This window comes from Pieris rapae, chromosome 4, assembly GCF_905147795.1.
Source record: "Pieris rapae chromosome 4, ilPieRapa1.1, whole genome shotgun sequence".
NCBI classification, from domain to species: Eukaryota; Metazoa; Arthropoda; class Insecta; order Lepidoptera; family Pieridae; genus Pieris; species Pieris rapae.
The window spans coordinates 8,533,070-8,554,836 of record NC_059512.1 but is presented as its reverse complement, the minus strand read 5'-3'; the positions used below and the strand labels follow the sequence as shown (position 1 = coordinate 8,554,836).

The 21,767-nt window shown below is 32.0% G+C and overlaps 3 protein-coding genes and 1 non-coding gene across 5 annotated transcripts in view; 1 reads left to right on the top strand and 3 right to left on the bottom strand.

Moving 5' to 3' along the window:
- The first annotated feature begins 230 nt into the window (after positions 1 to 230).
- LOC111003089 (U3 small nucleolar RNA-associated protein 6 homolog) lies at positions 231 to 3,435 on the top strand. Its single transcript, XM_022273451.2, has 8 exons — positions 231 to 461; positions 542 to 854; positions 932 to 1,123; positions 1,348 to 1,545; positions 1,840 to 1,941; positions 2,165 to 2,371; positions 2,702 to 2,887; positions 3,010 to 3,435. The coding sequence occupies exons 1-8, from the start codon at positions 370 to 372 to the stop codon at positions 3,418 to 3,420; spliced, it is 1,701 nt and encodes a 566-aa protein (XP_022129143.2). The 5' UTR covers positions 231 to 369; the 3' UTR covers positions 3,421 to 3,435.
- Positions 3,436 to 3,498: 63 nt separating this feature from the next.
- LOC111003065 (mitochondrial carrier homolog 2-like) lies at positions 3,499 to 4,674 on the bottom strand. Its single transcript, XM_022273425.2, has one exon. The coding sequence runs from the start codon at positions 4,581 to 4,583 to the stop codon at positions 3,696 to 3,698; it is 888 nt and encodes a 295-aa protein (XP_022129117.1). The 5' UTR covers positions 4,584 to 4,674; the 3' UTR covers positions 3,499 to 3,695.
- A 618-nt stretch (positions 4,675 to 5,292) lies between these two features.
- Positions 5,293 to 21,767, bottom strand: part of LOC111003094 (contactin-associated protein-like 2) — a 37,148-nt gene continuing 20,673 nt past the window's right edge. Inside the window, exons 13-30 of one of the 2 annotated variants that reach the window (XM_045628109.1) lie at positions 21,291 to 21,493; positions 20,454 to 20,665; positions 19,091 to 19,305; positions 18,012 to 18,185; positions 15,341 to 15,566; positions 14,420 to 14,679; positions 13,551 to 13,979; positions 11,520 to 11,723; positions 10,981 to 11,198; positions 10,502 to 10,581; positions 10,302 to 10,414; positions 8,740 to 8,943; positions 7,556 to 7,749; positions 7,216 to 7,368; positions 6,395 to 6,511; positions 5,824 to 5,959; positions 5,579 to 5,685; positions 5,293 to 5,401 (exon numbers count right to left, since the gene is read on the bottom strand). In XM_045628109.1, the coding sequence (XP_045484065.1) occupies positions 5,315 to 5,401; positions 5,579 to 5,685; positions 5,824 to 5,959; positions 6,395 to 6,511; positions 7,216 to 7,368; positions 7,556 to 7,749; positions 8,740 to 8,943; positions 10,302 to 10,414; positions 10,502 to 10,581; positions 10,981 to 11,198; positions 11,520 to 11,723; positions 13,551 to 13,979; positions 14,420 to 14,679; positions 15,341 to 15,566; positions 18,012 to 18,185; positions 19,091 to 19,305; positions 20,454 to 20,665; positions 21,291 to 21,493 (3,332 nt within the window). In that variant the 3' untranslated portion in view covers positions 5,293 to 5,314. The remainder of the gene's footprint in view (positions 5,402 to 5,578; positions 5,686 to 5,823; positions 5,960 to 6,394; positions 6,512 to 7,215; positions 7,369 to 7,555; positions 7,750 to 8,739; positions 8,944 to 10,301; positions 10,415 to 10,501; positions 10,582 to 10,980; positions 11,199 to 11,519; positions 11,724 to 13,550; positions 13,980 to 14,419; positions 14,680 to 15,340; positions 15,567 to 18,011; positions 18,186 to 19,090; positions 19,306 to 20,453; positions 20,666 to 21,290; positions 21,494 to 21,767) is intronic. The other variant, XM_022273458.2, reaches the window with a different exon arrangement.
- On the bottom strand, positions 16,200 to 16,361 carry LOC123689172. The gene has a single exon (XR_006750215.1). It is a non-coding gene; the product is annotated as a U1 spliceosomal RNA (small nuclear RNA).

The following is a 21,767-nucleotide window of genomic DNA, read 5'->3' as shown; positions in this document are numbered from 1 at the left end:
CAAGTCATTTTTTGTTTATGAATTTCCACGGAGTGGTTCTTGCAACCATAGCCACCATAACTTGTATCTAAGGTCTAATATAATGTTGTTATATATAATAATAAAACAATATAGAAAATTTAGTTCCCTATTTTCTTGCTAACAGGAATATTAAAATGATAGTTGACACTGTAAAAGCGTAATCTGTGAGTTGACATTTGAATTAATCTGTTAAACAAAAAGGAACTGTCAGGCGTGCTGAGATAACCTCAAATTTAATTTGATAATATTGGATTCCTTTGTAAAGTGTAAACTTACAGAGATAGTTTACTTTTTAACCTCAAAACAATATATAATTCTGAAGTATTTACATAATTTTAAACATTAAAAATGGCAGAATTAGTTAATCAACGTATTGAGGGAATGATGAATGAGTTGGAGCAAATGCGACGTATAGAATTATTCGACGATGAAGAAATAAGGTAAAACATTTATTTCTAAAAATTGTACCATACATTGCTTGTGACATTATATATATAACGTTACATTTTTACATTTACAGAGATATTTCGCGTAAACGCAAAGAATTTGAATATAGAATACAAAGAAGAGTTAAAGAAAAAGATGACTTTGTTAAATATATTACATATGAACTAACACTTCTTGAAGATATTTCACTACGTAGAAAGCAAACTAAACTAGTAGATAGACGTAAAAGCATAGAGTATGCTATTGCAAAACGTGTAAACAAAATTTTTAAACAGTTTATAATGCGATTCCAAAATGATGTAGAAATATACTTTGAATATATCAAGTTCTGCAATAGTGTTGGATTTGATTACGCAGTGTCAGCTATTATTGGACAAATGCTACAAGTGAGTGTTGCAAAAATTCATAATATAAATTAAAACTTTCAAAAATTTTAAGTTGTAATATAAGTATTCATTTTTAGATTCATGGAGACAAACCTAAAACGTGGCAACTAGCAAGCATTTGGGAAAGTAAAGAAAAGAATGATCTAGATACAGCTCGTTCATTTCTTTTGAAAGGGATTCATAGACATCCTCAGGCTGAGGTTTTATATTTAGAACTGTTTGAAATTGAACTTAAAATAGCCAATAGTGTGGAGAATGAAGAAGAAAAGGTAAAACAGAGTGATGACATTATTAAAAAACTCAGGGCAATATTCAGAGTCAAGACTTAGTGCAAAGGACAGCTTCTATTTGTCAAAAACTAGTCATCTCTGTATCTCAGTATATTAGATTTTTTTTATATCTACAAACATAGCTCTATGGTAGACTAAACAGATTATGATTCCATCCAACCATACCAATTTTCTATATTATAGTATTGCATGTATATTTGCAGGTAAAGTTTTTAAAACGAGCTGAAGTGGTTTGGAGAAATGGTATGAAAAATATTCTTGATTCTAGTTTTTTGTTTAAATTTTGCGATATATCATTGAAGTATAATAATGATGAACTTATTAAAAGTATTCAAGAGGAAGTTTGGAATAGAAAAGAGGATAAAAATGTATGGGTTTACATAGCATCAAAAGAACTTGAGGTATTTATTAAGATGTATATAAAAATTATTATCATTGTTTTATTTATTTTTTAATAATTCTGTATTGCAAAACTAGTATTATGTAATATATGAAGGGGTTTGATGAATGATAATAATATCTTATGAAACTTTATGTTATGGATTTGCTACTGACATAACTAAAGCGTACATTCATCCTTCATGCAAAATATTGCAGTTACAAGCTGACTAATATGAAATAGAATCACTGTATTATGGTTGTTAAGTTATTCCAATTGAATACCAATTAAATGGCTTTTTTAAATCTATGTAAAGGGTTACCACTGGAGTGAAATAGAAAAGTTTGTTGAAGATGATAACCATTATTCTAATGAGCTGAGATATTGTATAGCTGTCTATGAAGAAGCATTGCAACAGGTAATTTTATATATTCTTTCTTCTATTGAAAAAGAGGTTATATGTTTACAAATAGTTAGGCCACTACTGGTGAAATTTTATATATATTTGTGAAGTCTTTGATTGTTGATGAACTATTTATAGGCTTGTCAAGTCTATAAATAGTGGCTGGTAATTAGTATCACTTCACAATAGTACTAAACTACTTCTAAAGCCTATACACCTTTGCATATAAATGTTTCAGTTTCCAGATGAAAAGTTATGCACAAAATACATTCACCAGTTACTGGGATTAAATGATAGTATTTGTACAGATACCCAAAAGATAAATGTTGTAAAACATGCATGGACTTATGGCCATGAAAATGGATTATTATCAAATGATATGTACACATTCGGGATATCTTTTCTAAAACTAGAAGACGAAATATCAAAAGATGATTTTATTGAGGTTAGTGTCTATATAGATTAACCAAAATTAAGTTTAAAAAAAGTTAAGTAGAATAAATATAATGACTGAATGAATTATAATTTTTGCAATATTTTTAAATTACCTGAATTATAAAACCTTTTCAATTAAATTTTATTTTAACTAGAACTTTACTATTTAATTAATTACATATAATATTTTGCCCAAGTCCCATAAACCCTACCTACAGGGGGTACAGGGTTTCTGATGTTTTCTTTCAACACATGAGCAAGAGTGATTGCACACAAAGGAGAACTTCATTGGTTAGTGACACAGGGATTCAACATTGTCAAATAATTAAATCAATTTTAGATCTTGGATACAGCACTGGTAAAAATCCCAAAATCTAAAGAATTATGGGAAGAGAAGTTGTTATTAAATAAATCAAATGAAAGTAACATGCTATCTATACTGCAAGATGCTGGTAAAGCAATGAAGGGGGATGACTTATTGCATTTGTGGAATTTTATGTTGGAAAATATAGAATCAACTGTAGTTGTAAGTAAAATGCATATTTCTATCTGTAAAAATATTGTACATATTCATATAGTTAAGTTAGTATCCACCACTGTAAAAAAAGCATAGATATTTTTATGTTATTACTATTATTTTGCTTTCAGTTCAAAAATGTATACAAAAAGTTTCAATCTTGTGAGAGCATAATTGTGTTATCTTTGAAACCTAAGTTTTTACAAAAAATTTATGAACATAATGGCTTGAAGTCGGCTAGAGATGCTTATGAAGATTTTATTAAAACACCACCAACACAAATACAATTGCATAAAATTATGGTTGATATAGAAATGTCACAGGATAAACCTAATTTAAAATCGGCAAGAAAATGTTATGAATGCCAAGTACAACAACATGGAAAAGACAGTGTCCAAACTTGGTTAGATTACATGGAGTTTGAGTCCCAAAATGGAAATGCCCAGGCTGTCCCGCAAATACATAGACGAGCCATTGCTACTTTAAAAACAGATTTAGTAGATAAATTTGTTAAAATACAAGCTTTGACAAAATTGAAATAAATATTGTGTGTTTTAAAAATTTAAGTTTTATTTTTACCGTTTAGTTGAAATCATAAACCATTCAGGAATGAAATATTTATTGAAATATTATAACACCTTCAACAACATATTAAAAAGAAGAATCCACATAGACACCATTTATTAATACTAAATTATTTACATTTAATAAATGTACACATTTGTCTACAAGTCAAAATCTCTACTTTGGTGAATGTGGAACAACACTTATGCAACGAATAAATACAGATAAATGCATTTTTAATCACATTTTATAATTATTGCATTGCTGCAATTGGAGCTATGTAGTATCTAAAGATTAAAGACGAACCTCGCTTGTGCTGTTTATTTCTTACTAGATCTTTCCAGCAAGCTTGCCATGAAGGATACTTAGGCATTACAGGTGGGTTTCCAGCCTTAAGACTGCTGCCCACTACAGCCATGCAAGTGGAGACAACCATCAAGGGATAAGTAATAGTACTTGTAATAAAAGTGAGCAGAGGTACAGTATAGTATCTCAGGTCCTTAGTCTTCACCAGATATTTGTTGACATAATATGCCAGAACCCCGGTTATGGTTACACAAACCAAATCACCAATCAATTTAGGCACTATACCATGGAAGAATCCTAGTATACCATCATCCCTATATATTGACACAATAGCTCCCATTAAAGAGCTGTAGTCCTCTTCTTTACCAACAAATGAAGCCATCATTCTTACAGTAACCACATGAAAAGGGTAGGAAACTACAAGAGAGGCACTGTGCATAATCATATCACGACGAGCTAACTTAAAGTAGTCTTCAAATTTAGGCTCATCGTCATTGACAATGTTAGGAGGATCATTAATTTCGGGCAAGTCAATGCCGCAAACATAAATTACCTTAGAGGACAGCTGACTGGAGGCGACCAAACCAAGTATTCTAGCTGAAAGGCCTCGGTAACATCCAAAGAAACCATCCGACTTCTTAATGTGCTTGATGTATTGAAAAACATTAGGTAATATCATGGCAGGCCTTCCAAACAGAGTAGTTGATCGGCGCGGCGGTAAAGGTTCGTAGCCCAATTGAATCAAAACCTTTGCATATTCCATGGGGTGGCATATTGCGGTGACTAGTAATTGCGATGGCAAAGCTGATATCTTTTCTTTTTCAATTTCATCCATATTGTGACAACTTATAATCACAATTTTTCTATAATCAAATTTGTAATTTTGCTTATTTTGACAAGTACTTTATCATAGACAACTGTCATATAGATTTTAGTCATACAGCATACTCATCCTCAAAGAAAAGATACAGATACTATTATTGTTTCCTATATTTTAAATAAACAATTTACAATGGCGAGAGAATCTTTGAAATATCTGTGACTATTAAAAGATATTCTTAAATTGGAATAAAGTTCAAACTATTGCAATAAAACAAAAAAAGGATATACTTTAAATGACTACGCCGACTACACAGAAGTATTTGATAAGTTAGTCTGACGACTGAAAAAACATTAATATATGTATTTAGAAATAATTATTTAGGTGGCCTGAGCTTCTGTGTAGATTTTTCTCCATTCTACGTGTCCAGCCTAGAATTTAAAATCAGATTACCGCTTAAATGTTGGGGTGTACACGATCTCTCTCTCTCTCTCTATACGGCTATGTTAAACACTACAACTAATTTGGCTTCTTATTTATTAAATGTAATAGTATTCAGAAACGTGGAGCAGTGGTATGTATAAATGCATGTTGCAGAAAAGGCTTGCCCCTTCCCATAAAGCAGCTGAGTCTACTCTTTCCCCACAACTATACCAATTTATTAATAATTGTTCAGGTATTTTATAACATCACTGTGTATGAAATTACAAAAATTAAAAGCAAATTCGTATTAGTAAAACATTTTATTAGGCGTTCGACGTTAGTTCAACAGAAGATTCTTCATCAATTTTAAACTTCAATGTTCGCACTTTCCTGTTTTCTTCCGGATTATCCTAAAAAATAATATAATGAAATAATTATATTGATAATAGTCGAAGTGTTTTCATAGCAAATAGATTTTGATCTCTCTTACACATTTTTTCTTTCATACGTTTCATACTTTATAATTTGTAAGGTATATCAAGTATGCAAAAAAACCTTACAAATGAAAAAGTTTGGTCCCATTATACCTCGTCTTCCAAATCGTTGCTATCCTCCGAGCTTTCATCAGCATCATTGTCAGATGTCTCGTCCTTCTCCTCCAACGGTACCCATGCAATTTCCTTGTCCACCATATCTGTTAAGTTAAAAAATAATAATAATAATGCAACGGTCAAACCCTTGATCACGTAATTTCTATCAGGCTGTAGTGTTGACATTATACCCGCAATGCCAAAAAATCTACTGTGTAAAGGTAGGTGTAGAGTTTTTTTACCTCTAAATCTCAGTGAGCCCCTCCTACTTGGTGCTTTCTCTTTCTCTTCGTTAGCCTCAACTATTATAGTCGGTACCACGTCTATGACGACACCGTTTGATTTCTTATCTCCTTCTTTTTCAGTCTCTTCTTTAATCTATTAAAATATATATAAATATAGGAAATACATATATTTACGTTTTTTGGTTCATCAAATGTTGTTGAGTCTATTATATTGTAACAAATGATTAGTCCGTTCGAACCTATGAATTCCACGATGTCCATGTGGATTATTAAGGCACATAGGCGACAGATTGCAGTTAATCTATTATATTATGTTTATTTATAAATTGAATCGTGAATATTTGTAGTTTTAAACAACAGAGACCTATTCTGACAGACATCTACCTATTCTATTATAGTATTATCTAGGGAGCGTTACTCACTAACTTTTTATCACTATCACTGTTCTCTGATATTATATTGTTAATTGCAATTTTTAATAAAAGTAAGGACATATTACTCAAATGGCAGATGTCGTAATTTTAAAAAAAAAGCGTGCGTACAGAATAAAATAATTTGGTTTAATTACCTGTAGGAATGATACACTAGGTTCTTGTAGTTTAGTGGCCTTCTCTTTATTTCGTAATATATTCTCGTCAGTCTCTTTTTCTAAGCGCAATTTGTAAGCTTTTTGTGTTCGCCACATCTATGAAAAATATAACATTCATAAAAAATAATAAATGGAAAATGGTTGCGTACGCATTTTATCAAGGCATTTAAGTTACAAATCCCTAATGACATTTGACATGGAATAAAACAATGTATTAAGTAGTTTTTTTAGAAACATCACTGTTTTTGCGTATTTAGAATTTATTTCAACGTAACTTTGATGTATAAATTCGGCACACATTTATAAAACGCCATTCAATTTCACATGGAGATTGGCGCCAAAACATGGCCGAAATCGAGCCAGTCGTTGCGCATGGATTAAGGCAGGCGCTGTTACAGATAAACCAATACTTTTTGTTGGATTTAATGCAACAAAAAACTTTTTTTTTCTTGATTAATTTGATAATGTGAAGTACTTCAAAATTTAAAACTTAATATTGAGAATCCTAATTTATTAAGAATTTTATCAGTGAAATATTAATACATTCTTTTGTTTGAATAGTAAATGTTATGATGTTTATAGATTTAACCATGAGGTCGGCCAAAATCGTATTCGACTCCTAAAATTTAATGTACCTACTTATGAGAAGGTTTTTATACCGCTTCCTATATATTTCTTAATTAAAAAAGCAAAGTACTAATAACTAAAATAAGTTCGTTTATTCTTTTTTTCGCTATTTTCGCTCTTTTTAATGATACACCTATATCACCTATATACCTATCAATTCCTAGTATACTCACATGTGAACCACAATAGCAGAGACAACAAACGAATATAACAATGAGAGCAATGAATATCCTGTCAGTACTTTCTTCCTCGGCGTCTGGTTGCGTATGAAGGGAATCAAATGGAAGACGCGATGGCGGGTCTTCCACCCATGTTTTGTCTACACTCTGTAAAAAGTATACAAAATATAATTCAATAATTCTAGTGTTTAAAATCACAATAATTCATTTGATACTATTCTTATTATTACTTTTTATTTCATTTAACCTAATAAGAAATATACACTATGACAATACTTAAAATAGGATTGTCGTTTGATACGAATTGGAATACGGGTGAACATTTTTGCCTTACAATAAGGAAACTGCCATTATGCGTGGCTCCTAGTTGATCGTGTTCCGGCCAAGCTTCATCAAAATCTGCTGAGCACTGTGCGCTTCTGACGCCCTGAGCATTTACAGCATTCACTGTCTCCGAGTCAGAGCGCGTGAACAACATATATTCCTCTAAAGGCTTCATTTCGTATTCGTTTATTTGCACTAAAATATCTGAAATAAAACTTCGTTATATTACAAAATATAGAACAAGTAACATAATTTATTAAAGATGCAACGGGCGACCTTTCGCTAACAAGCGATATCTTTCAGGCAACGATTGTAAGAAAAAAAAAATACTAACGGTAAAGTCCATAACCAAATCAACAAAAATACAAGTTATTTTATATAATTACAAAACTTAATGTAAAATAAACTAAAAGATGTGTCGGCTACTTACGGGTCATGAATTACAATTCACAAAGCAATACAAAAATACATGAAATACAAAAGTCACGATTAAGCAGGATAGGATATGGTAAGGAACTTCTATGAACTCTCGCAGTATCCCAATGCTATGGAGCAGACAGATTTCTGACTCTATTTAGAACAATTATTGTTGCATCCGTGATAGAATATAGAGCTTTTGGTTTGAAACTTAAGGTTTTTATACAATTTGGACTTGTTCATAGGAGTATCACCACAAAAAATAGATACATTAATAATTACTAATTCATATTTACGCTAAGAGCTCAGTAGACCTTTGTTCGTACAGTTAATGAAAAAGTCGAGAGTAAGCTGTATTAAGAGTCACACTATTCACGCTAACTTTTGACTGTGAACCTAACCTTTGCACCACGCTATATTCCAAAAATTGTTACGCCATGACTGTAAGAATATTTAATCACCTTTCTAGAAGTTATAGATCGCTGCCATGTAATGTTTTCAAGAGGAAGGTGATTAGGTTTTTAAAGGCAAGGTGCTTTTATAGCGTGGGCGAGTATCTAGATCATAAGTTTAACACCAATTCTAATTAACTTAACTTTCCTATTATTACGACATTATGTAAATGTTTCTATTATGTGACATAATGAAATTAATGAAATTTGCATGACAATTTATATATGGCGGATTGCGCGGATTTTTATAATAATTGTACCACTATCTTAGCAAATAAACGATTTCATTTCATTTTTAACCTCAAAACAAACACTGTGTACTTACTTGAAAGACATCCATTATATCCCTTGAAGATCTTAAGCCTTGGATCCGAAGTATTAAGTCCCCCAATTTGCACCTCATTAGTCCCAATATCCACTACTTCCCACAGACCCTGAGGCTGTAATTTCTCTAACGGTATCTCTATTCTATCTATTAATAGCTTCGTCTCATTTTCTGTTCGTGTGTAGTAAACTGTATGCCGGGCCCCTAGATTTAGTTAAATATATAAATGTTTGTGTATTATTTATGAATATTTTACATTACAGATACATTTTAGGTACTAGCATTTAGTTTTAACAGAGGTGAAAATGTTGAGAGTATGGGGTGTGTGATTCTCATTCTTGGGGTTATGTGTGCTTTTACGGCTTTGCTCGTATGGTAAAGAAAAAACATCGTGAGGACTCCGGTATTAGCCAAAAATACGATGGTGTCAAGCACGGAATGCTGATCACCTACTTGTCTATTAGAAAAAACAAATGATCAGGAATATAAAGAAATCTCAGGCCCACATCGAGGTTGTAGCGCCGCTGGTTTTTTTGCAGTTAAAAGAAGGATTATATTGAGATTTATATTTTTTTGAATTTGGTGAATAGTGTTCTAGACTAAACATGCCTATCAGCAAGAGTCACACAGTGTAGACACAAGTTTGTAATATCTCGAACTACCTCGACTTACGCGAATTCGGAGTTACGCGATTTAATTTTCTCGTCTATTCGTTTTTTGTTTGAACGCCACGCAGTTAAAGGCAAGCGGCGGCGTTTGTTTCTGACTCCCCCCGCCCGCATTATTATTCGTTCAGTTTACAACAGGCACAGACGTGTAGTGATGTAAACTGTGTAGGATAGTGATGATGTTCAAGAGCTTGAGGATTCACACAATGAGGAGGTCACAAATGATGAGCTCATATCAATGCGTGAACAAGAGGAAGAAATTGATAATCATGATTCTTTGGAGCCAGTTCAATGGGAAGATTGACAGAAGCCCTTAGTTTGATTGAAAAAGGGTTAACAATTTTGGAAAGCATAGACTCCAATGAAAAACGAATTTTTGTTACAAAACATGGAATTAAAAAATTACTAGGATGCTACGAGGAGATATACGGGAGAAGAAAACGACTTTGTAATTACAAATTATGAAACCTCCTACATCAAACTAACTTCGGATTGCGTTTATACACTCTTTTAATATAGTTTGTCATATTATCTAGAATGAGATACTAATTATTTCCCAAATTATTGTTTTATTTAGTCTCCAGTCCCAATTAAACATACTTTGTATGGTTTATATGCAAATTTGTACCCCGACTTACGCGAATTCGACTTACGCGGATAGCGCTCAGTCCCACCTATCGCGTAAGTCTGTTACTGTAATTCGTATTTTTCAGATAGAAAGTGTAACCCCACATAAACATTTTTTTTTAACATTGACGAAGACCCTGTGGTCTGGACAGGTTTTCATTTCCACCTGTGATCGAAGAGTATATAATATATGAGTAAATATTTGCAAAAGAAACAGCTTAACTAATTAAAATTTCATTGTGAAAAGAATAATAAAATCTAAATTACCGTTTAAAAAGTTCCGGTTTTTAACTTCCGCACCGTATGCTGAATCTTCGCGGTCCTCTTCAAATTTGAGAAAACCGTCTTGAGTAATCGCTACTAAGAGATAATAACTTCTTCTAAAAGTTTAAAGAAAAAAATACATTTATTTAATAATATGTGTAATTATTCTTAGACGTTAAAATTAAACAATACTTTTCACTTACTTATTTTCAGTTTGAACCAGTAGCAGTACAGTATTCTTTTGCCGTAAATCGTTGCTTGAAAAGGCTAACTTTATTTTTACCTACGACGAAAATAAAATAATTATATAGTCTTATTATGACACTTCACATTATGTGATAAAAGAAATAACTATAAATAATGCGCTAGATATTTTACTATCATTATCAATTTTTTAATGGTATTAAGTGATACCGCCCATGTATGCCAAAGGGCTCGCGAGTTCGTTTCCGGCCTCGACTTAAACATAGTACGGAAGTACTAAGTTTAAGTCGAATTGGTTCGGAAATACTTCAGTGTAATCTTAGCTCTATCTATGAAAACCAATAAATAAAAATTGTGCAAAACCATTTTTTTGATATCTTATTGTAAATTTATTATAGATTAATTCCTGTGAGACAATCATTAGAAAAGCAGCTGATATTTTCTTAAGAGTTTACAGAAATGTGTATAGACAAAATACCTTATTTATAGTCTGTGGCAGTACAAATTTCCTTTCCAAAATGCTCTCGCCATTAAAATCAGCTCCCTTTTCCTCCATACAATACTCCCCGAAGTAACTGGTGAGATCACAGTCACAGCTACTCTCCTGGTTCGTAAAGTCCTCGGTACATATTCCACCATTTTTGCATGGTTCCGAATCGCATTTCATATTGCATTCCGGTAATACACCAGTAAGATCTAATATAAAAAGTTTTAATTTTACAAAACAACTTTTTTCAAAATGCTGAAGCTAAACAAAAGAAGAACTAAAGAAAAGAGGTGTTTAATTATATTACGTTTCTTTATTACTGTTTTCTTTTAAGTAGGGTTGTCTAGAAGAAACTATTATTTAATTTTATATCCAAAATATAAATAAATAACAATATATTATGTAGCAACGTTTCTAATGATTGACATAATCATGATTTTATATCTATTGAAAATATTGCAATAAGTTTAATCAAATTAAGCTATTTTACTGAAATTAACAAACGTTGAAAATCTAATATTGTTGAATACCTTGGTCAATATTCTGCTGAGCCTTCATTGGTAAATCAACCACATGGTCAGCGATTTTAAAGCCTCTTACACATCCGACATAGCCACCTTGATGAAAAATTGTGGCTCTTGGTGCAAGGTGTAAGGAAAATTGGTCGTACCCTCCAAGATTCATTTGGAAGTAATCTGTTGGTGGTGCTGGAGGCCGTTGAGGACGTATTACCTCTTAAAATGATATCCATTAAATTAGACAATAAACTTTAAAAATATATGAAACTAAAACAGGTCTATGTAAAAGAACAATAAAAGTGAAATGCGTAGAACTCTAACAATAAATGTTTGGCAAAACGGAAAGAAATCAAAAGTACGTACATACTTTGTTTATTGCCTGAGCAGTAAAGAATATATGTGCAACTATTTATTTATTTCGTAATCCTACGGCTAACATAAATTATATATAATGACAAACAAATACACTGAAAATATAGCCAAAGATGGAATACATGATACATTTTACTACAAAAAGATTTACAAAAGGGAACAAACAAACAAAAAGTATACAAATATTTAACTAAGTGTGATTCTATTTATTTAAATAAGCCTAATTTGGCTGTGTTGTGTGATGGTGTAAAAGTGAGTGTATGTACGTGATGGTATGTATGTGGGGTGTGCTCATGATGCAATATATATACCTAAATATATGGAAAATATTTTAAGCTGAAACTGAAAAATTTATCAAAGTACGAATAATTGACTATCGCATAGTTTGTGTTCACCTATCAATGCAAAAGTTGGTGAAAATAACCTTTCACCAACTAAAATAAATAATCTTTTGCAATTAAATGATGAATTAGATAAATAATATGTATTTAGAACGGAAAACGGAAACACGATAATATTTTAAGAAATCGTGATTTACTTCTCCGTAATGAAGAATCACGCTCATTAATTCTGAAATGAATACTAAAGTTAATCTATTTTAATTTAGAGCAACGATAACATAATGTAACAGTAATTATGCAACGTTTTACAGTATGACTGAATAAGTCATATTTTTAATGTATATACAGACAAACAGTGTGGATTTGAAAGCTTACAATTATTTTGTAAAATTTTCTAATATTTTTTCTACTTTTATATCGCAATACTTTTTTATTACACAAAAATTATAAGATTAAATAAAACTAGGCTTGCTTATACAGTGTACAAAATAAAATAATATTATATATAATATATTTAATACTTAATGAACTTGAAAATCTGCTAGAAAACCAAAATGTGTCTAGATACCAATCCTGTAAAAAGTTCTACACAACCATCTAGCTATACCAAAAAGAAAAAAAAAACGTCAGCAGTCGGGTCATTAAGTAAGGAAGCTTTGAACATTGCATTTTCGAAAATCGCACTAATTACGGCAAGAGATTGGTGACGTTTGAAGGAGCGCAATTATTTGATATATATTTACATACGATTTATGTCTAATTATATTATAAATAGGTGTGTTATTTTTTAAATAATTTTACTTCTATATATCATTAATTAGTGTTGTTTCTATGTTTTTTTTGTGTTGGAATATACTATAAATAGTCTGTGGAATGAATACAGTAAAGTACATCTCGTGTTTGTGTATTTTTTTGACGTGACAACGTCTTATAATTCGATGGAGCCTGACGCATGCGGCGTTACCTCGCTCTGAGGCGTTGCAATTTGGCCAGTTTGCTTGAAGTGCAAGCGAGAGCGCAGAAGGAGCGACAGAGGCCAAATCGAGCTCCGCGTTCAGCAGTTCGTTCGTTAAAAAATTTACATAATTGTATTTATAAATGTACCTAACTTGATCAATTCCATTGTGATTACCATTCACCTCCCTCTTTAAATCCATATACAAAATATCTATCTAACAAATAAAATTAAAATTTTCTTTTGAAGAATACAACCATTCCATCAGCATTTTCTTATGACGTTGTCACGTTCAACTATCGTCAGTAAACCGACTTTACAGACAACCGATTTTTTTGGCAAATTAGTTTCTATTATTGAAATTAACAGACTTACCTAAATCCGGGTTCTTCCACGGCTTGTTCGTATAATTCGACAAAAGCTTTGCAACTTTATCAATTGTTGTATTCTTATCATTAACATGTAGCGTAGTGCTATTATCAGTTCTTATAATAGCAATCTGTACACTTTCCCCTTTATTTATTTTCTCGTGGGTGACATTCATTTGAATAATTTCGTCTTCGTGATTGAATAAATATATTATTTCTGTGCCATTGTGTATGAATAAATGTATGAAATTATTAAGATTATCATTAGCATACAGTACTAATGCGTTGTCGTCGTACGTTCTAAGGTTCATTAGGACGTTTTCAACCATCATTTTCTTAAGCCTTATCTTTTCGGCTTCTGTCTCGTTGTTTACTAAGTAGTTTTTCTTCAGATATGCTTCTTTTGTTTGAAATGTTAACGCTTTTTCATTAATATCTAGCAAAAATGTTAATATTTTTATTTAATACCAGACACAAAATTTACTAAGCGATGTTTAATAATTTAAATTAATGTCTCTTGAACATTCATAGAATTATAAATCAATGTTTATAAAATAAATAAAAAAATCAGTAGATATCTACTAAGCCGTATATTAAGAGTATTTTTTTAAACAAGCGGCGGTGGTATCACACATCATAAACACTCACATTGCCAGAATGCTCGCAAGTGCATTGTCGGCCTTACTCTTACAAAAACGGTTACTTTGCGCTAAGTCTTATCTAAGTTAACGGTTAGTTAAGCTTGTGTACATCTAAGAGTACTCTAAATAATAGTCAATTATTAAAATATTTTATAAAACTTGGATCGAAATAATTAAAAGCATATGTAAATGTTCACGTCGTCATTGGAATATATTTTGTCTCAATCACACTTACTTTCTTCACAGTGAACTCCCAAATGTGCCCATCGGTTTTTGCAGATACACTCATAAGTGGACCAAAGTTCTTTACAAATGGCTTTGTTTTGACAAGGATTCGGCACACATGATGGCTTGCAGTCCTTTATAATTTCAGACAAATGGACGGACATGTAACTATAGATGTCTAGGATTTCGCCATTTACGACCAAGCCCCTAAAGCAGCCTATCAGTCCCTGATTAACTGCGGACTTTTTAAGGTGATCACTGAAAATTTCTCTACGATGAACTAATTGATTAATCGTTAATTACATTTGCTTAATAACATATTAGGGATACAACATTTTATTGTATTTGTGAGGCATAAAACATTATGTTTAAGCTAATAATAATAATTGACTTAATGTCTACAACAATGTTGCCCGATCTTTTGTGTGCCATCACCTTAGCGTTTCTAACGTTCTTATGGGTTCTTATTCCCTATCTAACATAAAAAATTCGGTTCTACAAGCTTTTTAGGTACGGGCCTCAGATTTCTGTATATGGTTTATGATCATTTGTTAATCTAATAGGCAAGATCAGCCATCTGTGCCTGGCGCACACCCTCGGTTCGTTCGTTCTAAGGCAAGTTCTTAAGTTAAAATAATATGAAACACTGGCCTAGGTATTCGGAATTTATCCCCTTAAAACATCTAATGCATTGTTTTAATTAAAGTATTCTTTCGTCTTTTTCTGTTAAATGGTGTATACGCTGTGATAAAATAAGACATATTTTAGTATAACGCTGCTGACAGATTCATTTATATAAAAGTCAAAGTTTAGCATAATCTGTAATTATCATAATATCATATTTATTATTAAAGAATATGCAAAACAAAGCCGTTATTGATATTAAATTATTGTCTTATGAAAACACATATGTTTTATAATCTATACTCACGCAGTAGCACCACCAATAAACATAGACCCTTCAAACGGACCAAATTCCTCTTCCAGTAATAAGTTGAGCATTTGATACTCTGTGTTAAGCATAAATCTCACGTGATAGAAATTATAGTCGATCCAGATTTTGTGCCATTCGCCTCCGTTTAATTTTCTTTTTGAATTTATAACTAATTTTCTCGTTGTTCCAGTATTTAGAGTGAAATTAAAGGTTAACTCATGTTCTAAAACAAACGTGCATTATGGATTACAGTGTTATTATCTATTTTGACAAATACAAGATGATTTAAAATGTTTAATATCAACGACCATTGATATTAAAAATTTTAAATATAATTTTTATATAATAATATTGTCTTTGGTTTACACGACAACTACATTAAATTATTACCTGTGTAGTACAGGTCAGAAGTTCAATTATGAATTATGATTTTTACGATATTGAGATTTATAATTATAAGGGCGCGTACGCAGTCCCCACTACCACATAATGCATAATCGCGGAGGTCAAAGAATCCGTTGTCTTTAAAAGAAATGTACCTTTTTTATTTTTGTATATCTACTATTATTAAATTAATAACATTGTTCAATTCAGTAAAATGATGTTCAAAGACACATATCGTACTTACTCCTTTTAAGAAGGGAAAGGCGCGTACGCAGTCCCCTCTAACACATAATGCATAATCGCGGAGGTCAACTAATCCATCGACTTTAAAAGAATTTTACCTAATTTAATTTATTTTTGTATCTGTACTCTGTAGTAAACGAATAATATCGTTCAATTCAGTATAGACTATAGTTAATAGGTATTAACCATTAGTTTGAATTGTTCTAAGATTCATGTTGTTATTTAAAGAGGGGGACGGCGCGTACGCAGTCCCCACTACCAAAAATTACGCGTCCGAGTTATCCACATTAGGGATAATCGCAGAGGTCAACTCATCCGCAGTGCAATGAATGAGTCTCGCTCTGGGGGAACCGCCTTATTGATCACGGTGTCCCCTACGCCAGGTAAGTATGCTTTACCAAAATCACCGAGACGAAATATAGTAAGCCACAAGTATTTAGGAAGCGCGTGTTATAAATTTTACTTACAGTCATACCGACATCTATTGAGAACTTGGCAAACTAAAATAAATTTAGGGTCGCAAAACAATTTACAACGTGCGTAGAATATATTAAAATTATTTTTATAATATTATACCCCACAAATGAATTTTCTAATCTTCGAAAAAATTAAATGTAAAACAGCTATTTGGCTACCGTCCATGTTTTTATGTCTTATATTAGAATGTTCTTCATTGTATATTTATGTTATTCCGTAGTCATAGTCAAATGATTTTAATTAAAAAAATATATTTTAATATACTGTACGCACGTTGTAATTTGTTGTTTTAGTTTGACAAGTTTGCAATAGATGTCGCTTCTCCTTGAGCTCGATTATGCTTTTTATTTAGGTGGGGACTCCGTACGCGCCGTCCCCCTCTTAAAAGTACCATATTATCTTAATTTAATAATAGTACATACCAAAATAAAAAAAAACTTAATTTAGAAAAATAGTTCAATTCCTTTGAAAGACAACGGATTCTTTGACCTCCGCGATTATGCATTACAGTGGTGATTGCGTATACTCGTGAACGGGTGCCACTTGTGGTGACTGGTCGGACTTGAATTCGTGTATGCGGTGATGTTAGTTATTTCTTTTATGTATTTGCGTGTTGTTCCCACGAGAATAAAAGTGCATACTCCTATTTCACCATGCCTCCTGCTGATAGAGAACAAATCTTTATTTTTAATTTATTTTATTATTCTTTATTACTCAAGATGTCATATGGAACATGGTGTAATGGTTGCAACTCTTAACACGTTGTGTAAAAGAAAAAAATTGGCGATTAAAATGAGTGGCGGAGAGTTTATTGCATTCAGTAAATTTAAAATTAGAAGCATTCAATGTATATTTCTTTTCTGACGTTCATAACATTATGTTACATACATGAATAAATTATTTTTGATTGAATGATTGATTTGTGCACGCGCCCTTATAATTATAAATCTCACTAATAATAATCGATCTTCTGATCTGTACCACACAGATAATAATTTAGTGTTGTCGCGTAAACCAAAGACAATATTATAATAACAATGGCCGTTTATATTATACACCCGTCCGCTATTATTCCTAATGTGGTGGGACATGACATAATCATAGGCATAGCGCATTATTGCATTGTGCATATCATGTTAGTATTGAAATCGTTTGAATAACAACATAACTGATAATTCTACAAAAAATACGGACTTACATTATTTCGTGTGTTCTATGTTATATTCAACACAAACACGAATTAATTGTTAACAATCTCTTCATTGCACACATACATATTTAGAAATATTATATCAGTGTAACATACAAATGATACACTAGAATAGCTGGCAGCTACCTCGGACAAAGAATGAGTCTAGCTATTCAAAGGGAGATCGCTGCCAGTGTCTTCGGAAACCTGCCTAAAGGGACTCCTTTTAATAGTTTATTTTAGGGTTTATTGTTGTTAGTTGTTAGTTAAAATGATATTTAGAATTTGGCACGTAATTATTTATTTGCACGAGAGTGATAATGAAGAAAAACATCAAATTTCTTAAGAACTGTTTAAGTTATTCAAAGAACTTACCACTAGTTAGGGCCACCATAAATGATGGATAATTAGGTCTAATAGGTGGTTGGAATAATAATATGGCGCTGGTGCCAGTAGTTCTGAAACTAAATGCGATATCGCCCTTCCTCCATCCCGGAACTTCGATGTAGGATTGAGAGGTAGTGAATGTTACTACGTAGCGTTGAGTATCTAAAACACAGTCATTGAATAAACAAATAAATAAATCAGTGGCGCTATAACCTCTTCCTCTACAAGGTCTTGGCTTCAGATTTCTAAATCTGTTTCATGATCATTTTTTAAATCTAATAGGCGAGTAGGTGATCAGCCTTCAGTGCCTGACACGGTCGTCGTCTTTTTGGGTCTAAGATATGTGTATTTCCTCACGATGTTTTCCTTCACCGTTCGAGCAAATGTTAAATGCGCACATAGATGCGGGATCGAACCTACGATCTCAGGTATGAAAGTCGCACGCTGAAGCCACTAGGCCAACACTCTTCACATTCACAGTCATTGCATATACAGTCAAAATCTGTTATGACAACATTCAAGGGACTACTCATTAAAAGCCGATAGTCGTAACAGCCGATGATGTTGTTATTAAGAACCTAATACAAAAGAATTCAGCCGGAATCTTGGTCAATGTAACAAGTATGTTGTTCTAAACGATGTCGAAGCGGTTTTGACTGTATTATATTTTTTATTGACGCCTAATGGATATATCAGTTCATTTGTTAATTATTGTCATATCAGTTGTTACATTTTTCCTAGACAATTATTACTTCGCTTAGTATTGAATTTAGAAGCTCCATACAGTAAGTAAGGAAGTATGATGGTCTAGAAGGAGTGGGATATATTTAGAATAATTTTATAGAAATTTGAGGATCGGAGGAGGAGGAATTTTTTTTTATTATACTGAAGAGTATGTTCTATAATACGTAGCAGATTTTTATTTATAGTGCAAAAACAATAACATTTAAATCGACATCGGAATCGGTATTGAAGTTTTGCTGGACGGAGACGAAGAAATAAAAATGAATCACAACCTTCTTCCTACGTATATAAGTTTAAGTATAAGTATAGATTTAATTACTAACTTGTTTCCACGCACTCCAAGGGCCCCAACGTGATCCTACCCTGTGCTTCTTCGGTCAGGTCTTTCTGCTGCAAGAAGAACATTTCCGTGATACCCAGGCTCTTCGGGTCTACTAAGGTCCCTTCATCAGAATGCCATTTGTCCCCATTCGCGTCACAGTTACATGATTGCGTTGGATTCACACACGTTGCGTTAACACCACATGGACAGTATCCTCTAGAAATAATATAATTATATTTAAGTTAAGTATAAAATTTTCTGCGATTACTTTTACAGGGTCCAGAGATTAATGCTTAAAAAGACAAGAAATTGTGACGTTATAGACTTGCGAACTGGTAGTAAATGTAAATTTAGAAACAGTTTAACAATTTTAATATTGAATAAACACAATGCAGGTTAAGAAATTTGTAAATATATAACCCACGTTAAGGTCAATTGTATGGGTATATATAAATATATATATATATTTATATACTGAGACTATATATCAAATATCTACAGGATGAATAGGTAGAGTTGTTCGTAGCATTTGTTAGTATTTGGTATTGTTCGTATATAATATATTAATTACGGAATTGTATTAAAAAGTGAAAAGATTTCTAACGCATTACTTTAATCAAAATCTAGTCTCCCAGTACCTTTGAACCCGAAACCCTCTAAAAATTGTCTGAAAATATATTTCTAATGTATTCAAATACTCTTCATTTAGATGATAGCTCTAAACGTCCTTTTACTAAACCCTCGTTTTAGCCGACATAATGAGAACGGTAAGTGATTAAACGGATAACAGCCCGATACTTTTTGTATGACCTTTCCGAATGGAAAAGTTTGGAGCGTAAACCAGCGAAAACCTTTATAAAAAAATAATTACTTTTAAAGCAATAAACAACAGTTAAAGTGAATTCTTGGGAAAGAGCATTGTAAAAACGTAAACCATTTGAAATAAAATAAAACAGTTAAAGCAGTGATAAAGATTGACTGAAAACAAAACACGGCTTTTGGAGTTATGTAGTACTAGTAATCCCTTTTTACAATAAAACAATTAGATTTTTTTTTTGTAAGTCAGTACATTACGATATCAATATAGCGATGTTTATAAATCGGGAGTAAACCCCACAAATGTAATTTTTGCAATACATATCCATATTTTCGAATTTGAGTTATACCTGAAGGCAATCATTTTTGTTGATAAAAATTGTAAAATGCTTTGAAGGTGGTGTAAAAAGTTTAGTGAATTGTATATATATGTAAAATATATAAGAATAAATAAACCAAACATATACGTTTTAAATATATTACACTTATTGATTAGTAAATTCTTTTAACTTAGTTTTAATTGAGATTTAAATAATACGTAATCTTACCTTTTAACGTTGCCTATGTAATCAACGGTATCATTCGAAGAGGAAATAAACCAAGTTGCACTATGTAACTCCAAGGGTGCCTTCAGACAATCATACTTTATGTACTGTCGGCAGAACAGCGAATGGGATATTAATTCTTGCAACATTTCTGCTGTGAATTCTCGGTATTTAATTATGAAACTGAAATCTTGGCCGGATGCTGACCGTACATCCTGAAACATTGAAATATCGTAGAAACTTAGAATTCTTTAAGAGAAATTGAGATTTTTAGTATCTAGGATAAATATTAAATATATTAGTTAATCTAATCTTAATATGTGTTGATCACGTGGTTTTTTCAATGTATAGGAAGCAAACAGGCAGGTAGCTTTAGATATAAAATGACATCGTCACCTACGGAGACTCTTAATGACAGATTGGTCGATATACGATATTCCATTTCTAGTTCTATTTTTGTTAACGTATATCTAACATTATTTATAAAGGTGAAAATAATGTTGGTGTTGGTGTCAAAATCGTAATTTATTTAAGCATTTTAATAACTGTGTACTGTAATCGTACAGCCCTGTATCTGGCTGACACTCTATTACTTTCTGTTAAGTCAGCATTTCCCATCAAGAGATGATGATATAATTCGGCAGTTCGGTATCATCCTTCGTCGCAGACATACGATTTTTGTTTTTTTTTTTAAATATTAATTAGAAATTCATACATTTTATTATATTTGTAGGATTGACAAAGTTCAGTGGCAGTTTTTTTTAATCCACTGGAACGATCCTAATGTGAAGTTGATAAAAAATCTAAATTTATAAGCTAACAGTAAGGTTTTTTACTTACCACCTGACTTGGTAGATTATGTTCTACGACAGTAGTAGATGAATCAGCTTCTATTTGAAACTCGCATTTGACGTGAGCTGGAGGAAATTTCCCGTTTCCATCAATATCTATTAGGTACACGTCATTCCTTGTATAGCCAAGTAAAGCCAACTCTTCACAGGTCTTTCTGAATGTGGCAAAATGGCAGTTTTCACCTATATAACCTAAAAATTAAAGCAATTTCGATGAGATTATTTATTTCGAATAAATCTTACACATTTCTCTTTCTTTAAGAAATTGACGTTATATGTGTGGCGTACCCAACTAGCTTAAATAGCCGTTTAATTAATAGCCTAGCTGTTTAACTAACGGCCTGAAAGACGTTCAGCCAGTTGATCAAACAGCTAGGCAAATGACTTGGATCGATGACGTTTCATTACTTGCCTAGCCTGTTGACTGTTAATTTAAATTTACTTCCACTTTCTGCCACTCTAAAAT